The 13439-nt window shown below is 42.5% G+C and overlaps 1 protein-coding gene across 2 annotated transcripts in view; it reads right to left on the bottom strand.

Annotated features, from left to right (window-relative positions):
* The window catches only part of rap1gds1 (RAP1, GTP-GDP dissociation stimulator 1), a 97011-nt gene that overhangs the window by 58681 nt on the left and 24891 nt on the right, over positions 1-13439 (bottom strand). For both annotated transcript variants that reach the window (XM_084328690.1, XM_084328691.1), the window contains exon 4: positions 9509-9634. In XM_084328690.1, coding sequence (XP_084184816.1) covers positions 9509-9634 — 126 coding nt within the window. The remainder of the gene's footprint in view (positions 1-9508; positions 9635-13439) is intronic.

Below are 13439 nucleotides of genomic sequence, written 5' to 3'. Positions count from 1 at the left end.
ATTCCGGCTCCTCCCGGCAGCATGTCGAAGTGTCCTCAAGCAAGACACTTAACCCCTAACTGCTCCCGAGGAGCAGGTTGGCATCTTGCATGGTTGCCTCCGCCGTCGTGAGTGAATGTGAGTGAATGGGTGAATGAGAGGCATAAGGATGAAATGCAGTCCCATTTACCAAGATGCGTAATGTGGTTCACTCTCAAGGTGATTTGAAACCCGCATTTCTTACTGAATACGTGATTCTTGTAAATTTGGAACCGGTCCTCGATATCTGATCCTAGGCGTTTCGTCAAGAGACCAACCGTGGAGCTGCTCCATTGACCATGGTGATTTAGTTAGGATATAGGTACATGTGATGAGTGCCTAGAATCACAGAATACATAGATATTTATACCTGACAGGAAGGGGTGGGGCCATGTGACCAGGTGGGAAGGAGGATGTGATTAGATAGGATGAGACATTGGGGGTGGGGGTGGGTGCTTCAAGGGGAGGGGCTGAATCGGAAGGGGGTGGGAGGTTGGCGTCTCTACATTTCGTAGCTCCAGTTCTGCAGACCCCTCTCTGATTGGTTGAACTCCATTTCTGCAGACCCCTCTCTGATTGGTTGAGCGAAGCCCCTCTCTGATTGATTTAGCTCGTCACGCGGTAAAAGGCGGATGTAATGTTATCAGCTCAAGAAGATAAAAAGAAATGTACTACCAGATTCGCGTATAACGTTATTTCACGTGACTTCGCGGTTTATTCATAACGTTATGCACATTTCACAACACAGCCAGCTGTCAGAAACTGTACATTGTAACGTTATAGGTTTATTCACATAATGTTATTCACAACACAGCCAGCTGTACTGTACATTGTAACGTTATAGGTTTATTCACATAACGTTATTTCACGTGCCGCGTTCAACTTGTTTACACTCCCCACTTACTGTACAATGTAACATTTAGATTAACCCAGTTAATGCTTTAGACAGTTACAATGTAACATTTAGATTAACACAGTTAATGCTTTAGACAGTTACAATGTAACATTTAGATTAACACAGTTAATGCCTAACTGTACTGTCTATCTGTATGTCATATGTTACGATTAATTGAAAATGGGGGACCCTGATGTAAACAAGACGAAAGTCTTTCTCTGGGGTCTGCATCCCCTTAACAATTGTATGTATTGAGCTGTACTGTACCCATTCTGCAATCTGTTAATAAAGTTTTCAATCAATCAATCAATAACTAGACAGTTACAATATAACATTTAGATTAACACAGTTAATGCCTAACTAGACAGTTACAATATAACATTTAGATTAATTAACCCAGTTAATGCCTTAAGAGAGAGAGGCTGGTGGTCAAATCAAGTCAAGAGTTTTATTTGTCACAAGTTGTTTATTTGCATACAAGTTTACAATGAAATGCGGGTGGTCTTGCCCGCAACGATGTGCATAATACAATAGTAATAACATATAATAGAATCCAATAGAACGACATTGTGCAATAAAACAAGTAAACAGAGTAGAGCATATCGGTATATGTACATAAGTTATTTAGGTCCTGTCAATAGAACGACATTGTGCAATAAAACAAGTAAACAGAGTAGGGCATATCGGTATATGTACATAAGTTATTTAGGTCCTGTCAATAGAATGACATTGTGCAATAATGCAGACCCCAGAGAAAGACTTTTGTCTTGTTTACATCAGGGTCCCCCATTTTCAATTCATCGTAACATATATGACATACAGATAGACAGTACAGTTAGGCATTAACTGTGTTAATCTAAATGTTACATTGTAACTGTCTAAAGCATTAACTGAGGCTATGGTTAGACTAGTGTATTCCTGGTGTTTTTTTATACGTTTTTGACGACGTTTCATGTCCTATCTACACAGAAATGCGTTTTTTGGCGTTTTTTTGTGGATACGGCTGAAACGCAAAATTGTGTTTGCGTTTGGAGATACGCAAAAAAAACGAGTCGACAACAGCGTGTAGTTAGCACGGAGCAGTTGTTGCGAAAACGCCCATGCGCAGTAGATACCATCTGCGTGCCTTTCCGGTGACAACAGTGTGTGTGTTTGGGACAGAGGCAGAGCTCCGTGTCCCAAATAGCTTCAGCTACCATGTGTTGTCAAGTTATTGTTATAAGGACCCCAGTCCAAGCTACAACAGTCTGCATTCCCTTAACAATTGTTTGTATTGAGCCGTATTGTATTGTACCCATATGCAATATGTTAAATAAAGTTTACATCCATTCATTCTGCTAGCATTACCGATTGCATGAGCAGCTGGCTAACGTGAGCTATCAGGATTCAGACCCTGTTAGCTCAGAGTTCCTCTTTCAACTTAACAAGCATTAAACAAAATGGCCCAGTCATCTATTCACCTTTGTTTAATACACACAGCGTTGTCTCTAATGTTATCTAACTACTGATAGCTCGCGATATCATCAGTTTCGTGCTGGCTAAGTAGCGTGAGCTAACGTTAGCTTCTAGCCACAATGCTATATTGTTATAATGGCATACTCCATTGACGTTAGCATGCAGCTAACAATGCTACCGATCGTTTTTTAGACTAAACTATCCGCTCTTGGTGGTCACTTGTGTTGATGTTAGTTTTGTTTCATCAACAAATGACAGGCAGAACACACAGTGAATGTATCCGTTTTGTTTATTGCACTTTTATTAGGCTTTGCTGAAAAAAGAATTGCTGCATTGAGTGAGCAAGCAAGATGGTGGCGCGGCATAGGCGCCTGCCTTATTGACATTTTCTTTGCTGGAGCTTCCACCCATAGATATATATAGATATCTATGCTTCCACCAGGAAGTGTATTGGCACATTCGTTCTGATTGGTTGAAATTGCCTTCATGTTTGCCACCTACTGCCACCTACTGCTTTGGCAGTGTACTACATCAGTGTGCTCGGCTGACAAAAACGGAAAAAAAACGAAAGTGTGACTCAGGCGCACGACGTCGCGGCGATACGCATAAGAAAACAATACGAAGATGATACGAAAGGTGTAACCTCTGCCTAAATGTTACATTGTACAGTAAGTGGGGAGTGTAAACAATTTGAACGCGTCACGTGAAATAACGTTATGTGAATAAACCTATAACGTTACAATGTACAGTACAGCTGGCTGTGTTGTGAATAACGTTATGTGAATAAACCTATAACGTTACAATGTACAGTTTCTGACAGCTGGCTGTGTTGTGAAATGTGCATAACGTTATGAATAAACCGCGAAGTCACGCGAAATAACGTTATATGCGAATCTGGTAGTACATTTCTTTTTATCTTCTTGAGCTGATAACATTACATCCGCCTTTTACCGCGTGACGAGCTAAACCAATCAGAGAGGGGCTTCGCTCAACCAATCAGAGAAGGGTCTGCAGAAATGGAGTTCAACCAATCAGAGAGGGGTCTGCAGAACTGGAGCTACGAAATGTAGAGACGCAGGAGGTTGAGACACAAAGGAAGGGGCCAGAAGGGAGATGGTTTAGGTGTTGGAAGTGAGAGACAAAGGGTGGTGACACAAAGGGTGGTGACACAAAGGGTGGTGACACAAAGGAATTGATTATGGGGGATTGGAAGTATGGGGATTATTCAGGGGGAATTGAGACTACAGTAGGTATGGTCTGTCACTAAAGTCACTAATTCATTGAGGACCAAGTCCAAAACGTGTCTCTTGGTGACGTCACAGATTCCAGTCTTGATGCTCTGATCAAGGGAGACACAGTTGTCTTGTGTTTATAGATATTGACTGACACTATGAATTCTGTTTTAGGGTGGATTTTTCTCTCAAGTCTCCAGGCACCATCCCTGACCCCATAGCAAGTCTGGGACGCTTGCCTGATTCCTTAGCAGGTCTGCACCGCAGAGCAGCCAAAGAAATGTGTGGGGGGGGATGAGAGAGAGAGAGACAGAGAGATAGAAACAAGCGAGAGAGAGAACTGAATAAAGGGAGACAGAGTGAGAGAACAAAAGAGAAGTAGAGAGATTGAACGAAATAACTGAAGAAAGAAAGAACTGAAGAAAGAGTGAGAGAACAAAATAACTAGAGAGGCAGGGGGAGAGAGAGTGAGAGCAGGCAGAGGGATCCTTAGAAAAGCACTCAATGATAAAAGCAATCTCCAGTGGGATTTTTGCAAGGCCAGTATATTTGCAAATCCCTTTAATTTTCTTAACTGCATCAAGAATGCTTCGTCCAGACTTTTTTTTTTTTTTTTATCTTTTCCCCCCTTCTTTTTCCGTTTTTCTCCCCTCCCAATGTTAGTCGTTATGCCAATTCCCAATGCCCTTCCTGGTCGTTGCGCATGCACTCTCGAACCTCATCAAGAGTTCTCTACAAAGAGAAGAAGAAAAGCTTTTTTTAAACTATTGCCTACCAAATAGAATAAACTAGAGGAAAGGTCGAGCCCATGTTGTGAGAATCAAACATTTCCGACCCTTTTGATGGCTTAAAATCGATCAATACCAAAAACAGGCACGATACCACCAACGATACCTTGTTCCAGTTACAGCAAACCGATTGGTTTAGAGATACTTCACTCAAAATGAGAGGCGGGCCTGACACAAACACTCCTTGAGCACACGCTTCTTTGATAAACACAATGACTTACAATATGGAAACGGAACCAGCAGTGGAAGCTCCTTCTTTGTTTTTATGTTACAGAGTGTATGTCTCTTTAAAGGACGAGAGCAACTGCTGCCCAAACCTCTCCCAGCAGGTGCTCCACAATCTGCCTTTTAAATTCCCAGAGATCTCCACAACTCAAACAAATGTCCAACCCTATCAAATGCCACAGATAAGGAGCCTTTTTCAACGAGAACACAAACTATGCGGCTGATCAGACAGCTGTGATTAATGTGTATGTAGCCTGGTGGTTAAGATACTCTCCTACACCTCAACGCTACTCTCTTCTCTACATCAGTTAGGGATACTACAGATGTAGCTAGTGATGCACGATATATCGGCCGATGGTAATTTTTTTACACATCGATATCGGTCCGATATCAAGATAGGGCCGATATAAAAAAAACATTTATTTATTTATTTTTTTGTATCTTTTTTTTTCTTCTTCATGTTTTGGTCTTAAATAGTTTCAAAATATCAGTCATTTCTGAAAATAAGTTACAAAAGTAAGAAAAAAATGCGTTTTGGAAAATAGCTCTTTATTTGATTATCATAAAAAAGTGTTTTCTATACAGAGATATCGACATCGGTAAATATCGGTATCGGCCAGAACAGCAATATTAATATCGGTTATCGGTATCTGCCACAATTTTCACATCGGTGCATCACTAGATGTAGCCCTTTTGTGGACATGCCGATCTTCAGATAATCAAGTGGTCTCATTACTGTAGAGCTGGGGTCTCCAAACCTTTGTTTATGAAAGATACTTTAAAAAAAAGAAAAATATTAACACTTTCTATGCCACTCACGAGTTTTCTCGGAATGATTAATATTACGTTGAAAGCCACTCATGAGATTTCTCGGATTTTTTTTTTTTTTTTTAGCGATCTGAAATCATATTGCATCACGCAAGCCTACCCTAGTCTACCCGAGAGCCGCCGGCGATCAGATGTGGAAAAAAGCGCCCCCTATCGTCTCCCAGATGACATAAGGGATTTTGGAATGGACTCAATGAAAATGGATGGGGAAAAAAATCCTGTACTCCACATTTTCCAGTCCACTGATGCAGCCGGGGTTACCACAGTTCATTATGGATCCTCTGAGCGCCGCGGATCATGAATTCTACTGTATCACGTTAGATCTATACACTTATCGATTTTTTCCGAATGGTGATCAGGAATTGGAATATACCAGTTGGATACCATCTGATGTCAGGTAAGGAATCTATGTTATCAGTGTTAGCATAATCAGACTCATTTTGATGAAGATATAAGCTGTTTTGTGAAATGTCCTCTATCGGTTTCACTGTAAAATCGACGAGGAAATGAAAGCAGCTATTATCAGCGCGCGCCTCGAATGTACGTGCGTGTACGTATAATATTGATAATCTAGCGTTTATTTGAAAACGATTCATAAATAGGCCGACAAATATCAACGTTCTGGAATATTCCAGTAAAAGACGATTATCACAGAATGGCCCAGAATGGGCTGTTTTTTACCTCAAAACGGGTGCTTTTCAAAATGCTCTCAAACGGAAATGAAGCGATAAAAAACCAATCTGCCTTGACAGCACTGACTGGAAAATGATTCTTTGATAAGCGACGGGCAGATTAGACACATAGCCATAATTTAAAACATAGATTAGGCGATATTAACGTTAACATTAAAGTGGATGGTGGCATTCAAGCGCTAACTCTGGCGCCACCTGGTGGCACTGAAAGTGTTAACATGAGCTACCGGTACAGATTATGTTGTCTTTCTTATGGGCTAAATACATTCTTAATCCAAACAACTAGGGGTGGGAATCACCAGAGGCCTCACGATACGATACTATCACGATACTTGAGTCACGATACGATAGTATTGAGATACTAAATATATTGCGATATGCTGAGTATTGCGATATTAATATTGCGATTTATTACCTTTTTTCAACTGCAAACATGTTTTGTCAACATGTTTTATCTAATAAAATAAAGTTCAGTCTGTTCATCTCACTTCAATCATATTTTCTCAAGCAGACAGATGTCAACACTGTAATCTGTGTTGCATGTACCTGACAAACTGAACCGTTTGTATTACAGTCATATTCCGACTTAACTGAATGCACATGTGTGTGGACTACTGTACTATTACAGGTATTGAAATTAACAATGCAACTTCCTTATACAAAAAAAACAAAAACTTTATTTTTAATTTTTTTAATGAATTAAATATCGATACTTGGCGTCCCTGTATCGATACAGTATCGCCACGCAAAGTATCGCGATACTACCACGTATACATTTTTTCCCCACCCCTACAAATAACCCAATAAGAGCTACCGATGTAATAGTTGGCTCAAGCATTCACACAACATAACGTATGGGTGGTACATTCTTCTAGCCATTTATTGACTAAAACTAATTTAATCTGACTGAAACATGGCTTATTCATAATTACTGTGGCATGGGCTGTGTGATCACCAGTATAAATGTGCTATTTGCTTATTTGGTGGTGTGAATCAATTATGGAATGGATATTGCTGGTATGGCTCTGTTATGGATATTGCTGTGTTATGGATATTGCTGGTATGGCTCTGTTATGGATATTGCTGGTATGGCTGTGTTATAGATATTGCTGGTATGGCTGTGTTATGGCTATTGCCGTTATGGCTGTGTTATGGATATTGCTGTGTTATGGATATTGCTGGTATGACTGTTATGGATATTGCTGGTATGGCTGTGTTATGGATATTGCTGGTATGACTGTGTTATGGATATTGCTGGTATGTCTGTGTTATGGATATTGCTGGTATGACTGTTATGGATATTGCTGGTATGACTGTGTTATGGATATTGCTGGTATGTCTGTGTTATGGATATTGCTGGTATGACTGTTATGGATATTGCTGGTATGGGCTGCATGCCTCTCTTTTACTCTCTCCCTTGTGTAGCTTTTATGTTTGTATGTGTATTATGTGAAATAGTTTAGTATGTGAATGTGTTGGCCACACATGTGCAGGCTCTAGCAAGAGAGGTCTGGAGAACTTACAATAAGTTACTAAATTCCTAACCATATGTCTGACCAAAACAAAAACAAAGAAAGTGCAATACCAAGCGGGGCTCTTCATTACAGATTCTACATTTAACCCTAACCTTAACAGTACTAATGTCTGTTATGTGTAATGTTTGTCGAGTCAGGATCCCATGATGAGAGAAAAAGAAACCATGACCTACTGTAATCACAGAAGAGCCATGAGGCATGCGACAGGGCTGTACCCCTCCTCTTTATGAGGCATGAGACAGGGTTGTACCCCTCCTCCTCCTCTTTATGAGGCGAGACAAGGCTGTACCCCTCCTCCTCCTCTTTATGAGGCGAAAAAAGGCTGTACCCCTCCTCCTCCTCTTTATGAGGCATGTGACAAGGCTGTACCCCTCTTCCTCTTTATGAGGCATGAGACCCCCCGCATTTCATTGTATACTTGTATGCCGTGACAAATAAAACTCTTGACTTGAGACAGGGCTGTACCCCTCCTCCTCTTTATGAGGCATACGTCGGGCTGTACCCCTCCTCCTCCTATGAGGCATTCGGGCTGGGCGATATGGCCAGAAATGTAATCACAAAAAATATTCACATCGTTCGATATCGATAATTATCGATATTTTTATTAGTATTAAAAAAATTATTTGTATGGTTTATTTTTAATTATTATTATTTTTTGTATCCTCTTTTTCTCCTCCTGATTTTTCTGTGTTTTTCCTCCCATCCCAATTTAGTCGTTATGCCAATTCCCCCCTCCCCTACCTGGTCGTTGCACGCATGTGCCCCCTACTACAAAGACTAAATGTAAATATCATAATGTTTTTTAGAAATATATATAAGAAGAAAAAACCTGCTTGTCTATATGACGAGATACAATTCACAATAAAAAGACAGTTACTCCACCAGGCATGTGTCCAGACCAGGCTGCAGAAACAAATTAGTGGGGGGGCATAAAATGTTCTCGGGGGGGCACAATGGTTTTTCAACACAGGTTCCCTTTTATACGTTTCAGCTGGGACAGCAGCGCTGTGGCTTGCTTGGCGCTGCCCACAGTGCTGAACTAAACAGCAGAGAGGCAATTGGAAAATCTACTTTCTCTCTATCTTAAGAACTTTCACTTATACAAAAACAGACTGAACGGATATATATAACAGACCTGCTGGTGCAGCCGACTGAGATCAGGGTACACAAACAGGCTGGATAAAATGGTCAAGAAGGCCAGTAGCGTGGTTGGGGTGGAGCTGGACTCTAGCGAGGGTGGCGGAGAGGAGGAACCTTGCTAAGCTCTAGGCCATCAGGGAAAACCCCTCCCTCCCACTATACACAGACTTGGCTGACAGGAGGAGCATGTTATAGGCTGTACCCCTCCTCCTCCTCCTCTTTATGAGGCATGAGACAGGGCCGTATCCCTCCTCTTCCTCCTCTTTATGAGGCATGAGACAGGGCTGTACCCCCCCCCCCCCCTCTTATAAAGTGTTACCAAACATATTCCTACCTTCATCTGCAGGCCAGGGGTTTCCAAACCTTTTCATTCGAAGGATCCCCAAAATGAAAACCACGGAAACCGCTGGGAGAACGATACATTTATTTTTGTACCGAATTCTATTACCGTCGATAGCCCACTGTAGGTGGGGAGATCATCGAGGAGAGACGGAAACCTCTGATCAGAACAGTCAGTACATGTCGTCATTGTGAATAGACACATAATAGCAAAGTTGACCCCCTGGAATCGCTTCAGGGACCCCTGGGGGTCACCGGACCCCACTTTGAGAACCACAGGTCCAGGCTATGAAATGAGGACGGGGCCCCAAGTGGGGTTTGAGGGCTCCCTACGGGGGGGGGGGTAGTGTTTGCTACTTACGGCTGTCGTAGCAGATGTTCCCCAGGGCGCGGCCGGTCTGCAGCAGCAGCTCCTGGTCTGAGGCGCTCAGCAGCTGCACTAGAGGGGGGATGAGGCCGGCCTCCACACAGGAGCTCCGCATGAACTCTGGAGACAAGCAGATACAGTACAGTGTTGGAACAACACCCTCAGTCTACACAACACTGTCTATATATTCAGGACATCTCCCTCAACTTTGATACCTGTCATGTATCCCAGAGCTCCACCATAAAAAACCTCTGAGTCATTTTTGATTCCTCCCTCTCATTTAATGCACATATAAAAAATTTCACCAAAATTGCATTCTTCCATCTTCGTAATATCGCAAAAATACGCCCCATTTTAACTCTGGCTGATGCTGAAACCCTGATTCATGCTTTTGTCTCATCACGTCTGGACTACTGTAATGCACTTTTTTCAGGCCTACCTAATTCAAGCATCAAAAATCTTCAACTCGTGCAAAATGCGGCTGCACGGATACTAACTAGAACTAGAAAATTTGATCACATCACACCAGTTTTGTCCGCCCTACATTGGCTTCCTATCCAAGCCCGTTCTGACTTTAAAGTGCTACTCCTCACCTACAAAATTTTAAATGGGCTTGCACCGCTCTATCTATCCGATCTCATCTCCCGATACTCGCCCGCTCGTGCTCTGCGCTCACAAAATGCGGGGCTTCTATCGACCCCTAGGGTTAAAAAGAAATCCGCTGGCCACAGAGCCTTTGTCTACCGCGCTCCCTACCTGTGGAACAAATTACCTGCCGTCATCAGGGGCGCCTGCTCTGTCGAAGCTTTTAAATCCCTGCTTAAGACTCATCTTTTCTCTCTCTCCTTCAACCTACCTTGATCTCACCTGGTCGGGGACTGACCTTTAGATTAATCTGTGTAGTTTAGTTATGGTACAAGGTACTACATGGTACCACTGGGTAGTTTACTATAGGGTAGTTTAGTTAGGGTACAGGGTACTACATGGTACCACAGAGTACTACATGGTACTGCATGGCACTACAGGGTACTACATGGCTCTACATGGCTCTACATGGCACTACATGGTACCATAGGACACTACAGGGTACTACATGGCACTACAGGGTACTACGGGGTACTACATGGCACTACGGGGTACTATAGGGTACTACATGGCACTACAGGGTACTACATGGCACTACAGGGTACTACATGTCTGCTCCTTTGCAGCACCACAAACATGGGAACTCTCTAACTCTTCCCCCCCCCCCCTCTTTCCCCCCCCCCCTCCCCCTTCTCTCTGAGTGCCCGTCTCCTGGCGCTGACTAAGGTGATGGATGCCTCGGGGTCTTGGCCAAGATTGTGGTGACTGCTCTACATGCACCTCCGAGGCCTTGGATCAGTTATTCACCGCCGTCTGTCCGTGGTCCTGTCAACTGATTAACAGTATTAACAGACTGTTAACAGATTAACAGTCAACACGGTTTCATTGCTGGGTTAAGTACTTCTATTCTATTCACATAATACGCTTACTTCATATATCTACTCCATTCACATATATGCCTACCACTTGTATCTATTGCTATGTCCGCCTACTACAATCTCATGAGCTGTCTAACGCCTGTCCCGTCTCCCTATGACTTGCTGTCCTGGAGTGTTGACCGGAGTGTTGGACGTCCCGTGACGAAGGCCGGGAGATTGCGACCCCCTCTGCGTGCCCCCCTGTCTCCGGAGGTCTCGTAGTGGTGACCGGAGTGCCGGATGTCCCGCGATGATGTCGGGGAGTTCGCGACCCTCCCTGCGCCACCCCCTATCTCCCTGTCTCCGGCTGTCCCTGAGCAACGACCGGAGTGTTGAATGTCCCGTGACTAAGACGGGGAGGACGTGACCCTCTTTGCGCCGCCCCTGTGCCTCAAATAGATCCGCTATCAACTCCATCTTTAATCTTTCAAAATGTTCAGTTGCTATCGCTATTAGCTCCATCTTTAATCTTTCAAAATGTACAGTTGCTATTGCATGCACTCATCTGTGTTTCACCACACACATGAGTGCATGCTTACCAACTGTCCGTCTGCAACACTATTATCACCAACATCTAAGAAGGGAGATCCCCCCTTGAATGGCCCTTCTAAGGTTTCTCTCCTCAACACTGCCCGTGGAGCTTTTTTCCCTATCGTTAGGTTTTAGTGAGTTTTTCCTTACCTTCGCGTGGGGTATGTCTGGGAGTGCTTGCATTCTTTCTTTTATTTGCATTCATCTAAAAATGTTTGGACCTTATGGTGTTCTTGTTCTGTTCTTGACTTATTGTTATGTTTTCTTCTTGACTTGTTTAAAGAAGACCTGTATGGCCCATGGGGACATTAACGTGTGTTGTCGGGCCCTATAAATAAATTTGATTTGATTTGATATAACAAGTCTATATATAACACTGTCTATAAAACACCCTGTGTATATAATACTGTCTATAAAACACCCTGTGTATATAATACTGTCTATATAACACCATGTGTATATAACACTGTCTATATATAACACCGTCTATATAATACTGTCTATATAAACACCCTGTGTATATAATAGTCTATATAACACTGTCTATATAACACCCTCAGTCTATATAACACCCTGTGTATATAATACTGTCTAGATATAACACCCTGTGTATATAACACTGTCGATATAACACCCTGTCTATATAACACTGTCTATATAACACCCTGTCTATATAACACTGTCTATATAACACCCTGTCTATATAACACCGTCTATATAACACCCTCTATATAAAACCCTGTCTATACAACACCCTCTATCTATGTATACAATACCATTTGTCTATAACACTGTATAACACCCTGTCTATATAACTGTTAAGTTTATATAAATTTAGTATACTCAGTTTATATGCTCTATATAACAGTCTATATAACACCCTAGGTAAATATATACAGTATAGGAAAAAAGTGTGTTAATTATTATTATGGCACAATACAACAATGATGACTACATTGTGAGATGTTGAAGCCCAAAAGCATCACGTTATATTGTGCAGCAAAGTAGACGGACATGGTTTTTTACAGCGAGGGAGAGATGACGGTGTAGTTCGCGTCACATCTGTCCCGAGCAGAGCAGCTCCCATTTCACTACAAACAGGGATGTTGTAAATCTGCTGTGATTGGCAGTAGCTAGCTAAAAGTAGCGACGCTACATAGCTTAACTACAATTCTCAGTAGCGTGCTGGTAGCGTTGCTACTTTTTAACCAGGGTAGCGGTCTCTGTAGCGGAGCTATTTATAGAACGAAGTAGTGACGTAGCGACGAGGAAACGCTACACGCTACTGTCGGGAGCAACAGTCTAGACTAGAAGATTTGTGGAGAAAAAAAAACTCCCCGTAAAAAACCCACTATGATTGGTTGGTTGGTTTAGATATGAGTATGACGACTCACGATTGCGTATGGTAGGCCAAAACATTACGGGTAGGCCAATCAGAGGCAGGATAGGGCGGGACTCCAACCCGCAAAGCAGGATGTGAAAATCAAAACACAGACGTACTGAATGAATGCAATTTAACGGATTACATGAACCAGTCCGCGCGAAATGGCAGAGGGGTTCGATGACATTGATGAAGATGTCAATAACAACAATGCCTCTCCCTTTATGAGTTTGACTGAAAAAACGGCTAAAACATATGCTGCTCTCAACACGTCCAGCACTAACTTGAGAACACATTCAGGTGAGCTGATGAAAATCAACTGTTCCCAAACAGCACACAAGTCAGTACACTTTTTGTCAACAGCTTTAACTAACAGATAGCTGCTATCATGATGATGTTTCACTGTAGGCAGAAAATGAACAATATTATGGGGGTGGAGAAAAAGAAAAAAAAGGAGGGAAAAGCAGTGGTTCTCAACCTGTGGGACAGGACCCCCAGGGGGGGTCCCCAC

The sequence above is a fragment of the Notolepis coatsorum genome, assembly GCF_963971535.1.
Source record: "Notolepis coatsorum genome assembly, chromosome: 1".
Taxonomy (NCBI): domain Eukaryota; kingdom Metazoa; phylum Chordata; class Actinopteri; order Aulopiformes; family Paralepididae; genus Notolepis; species Notolepis coatsorum.
This window is presented reverse-complemented; position numbering and strand designations above follow the sequence as displayed.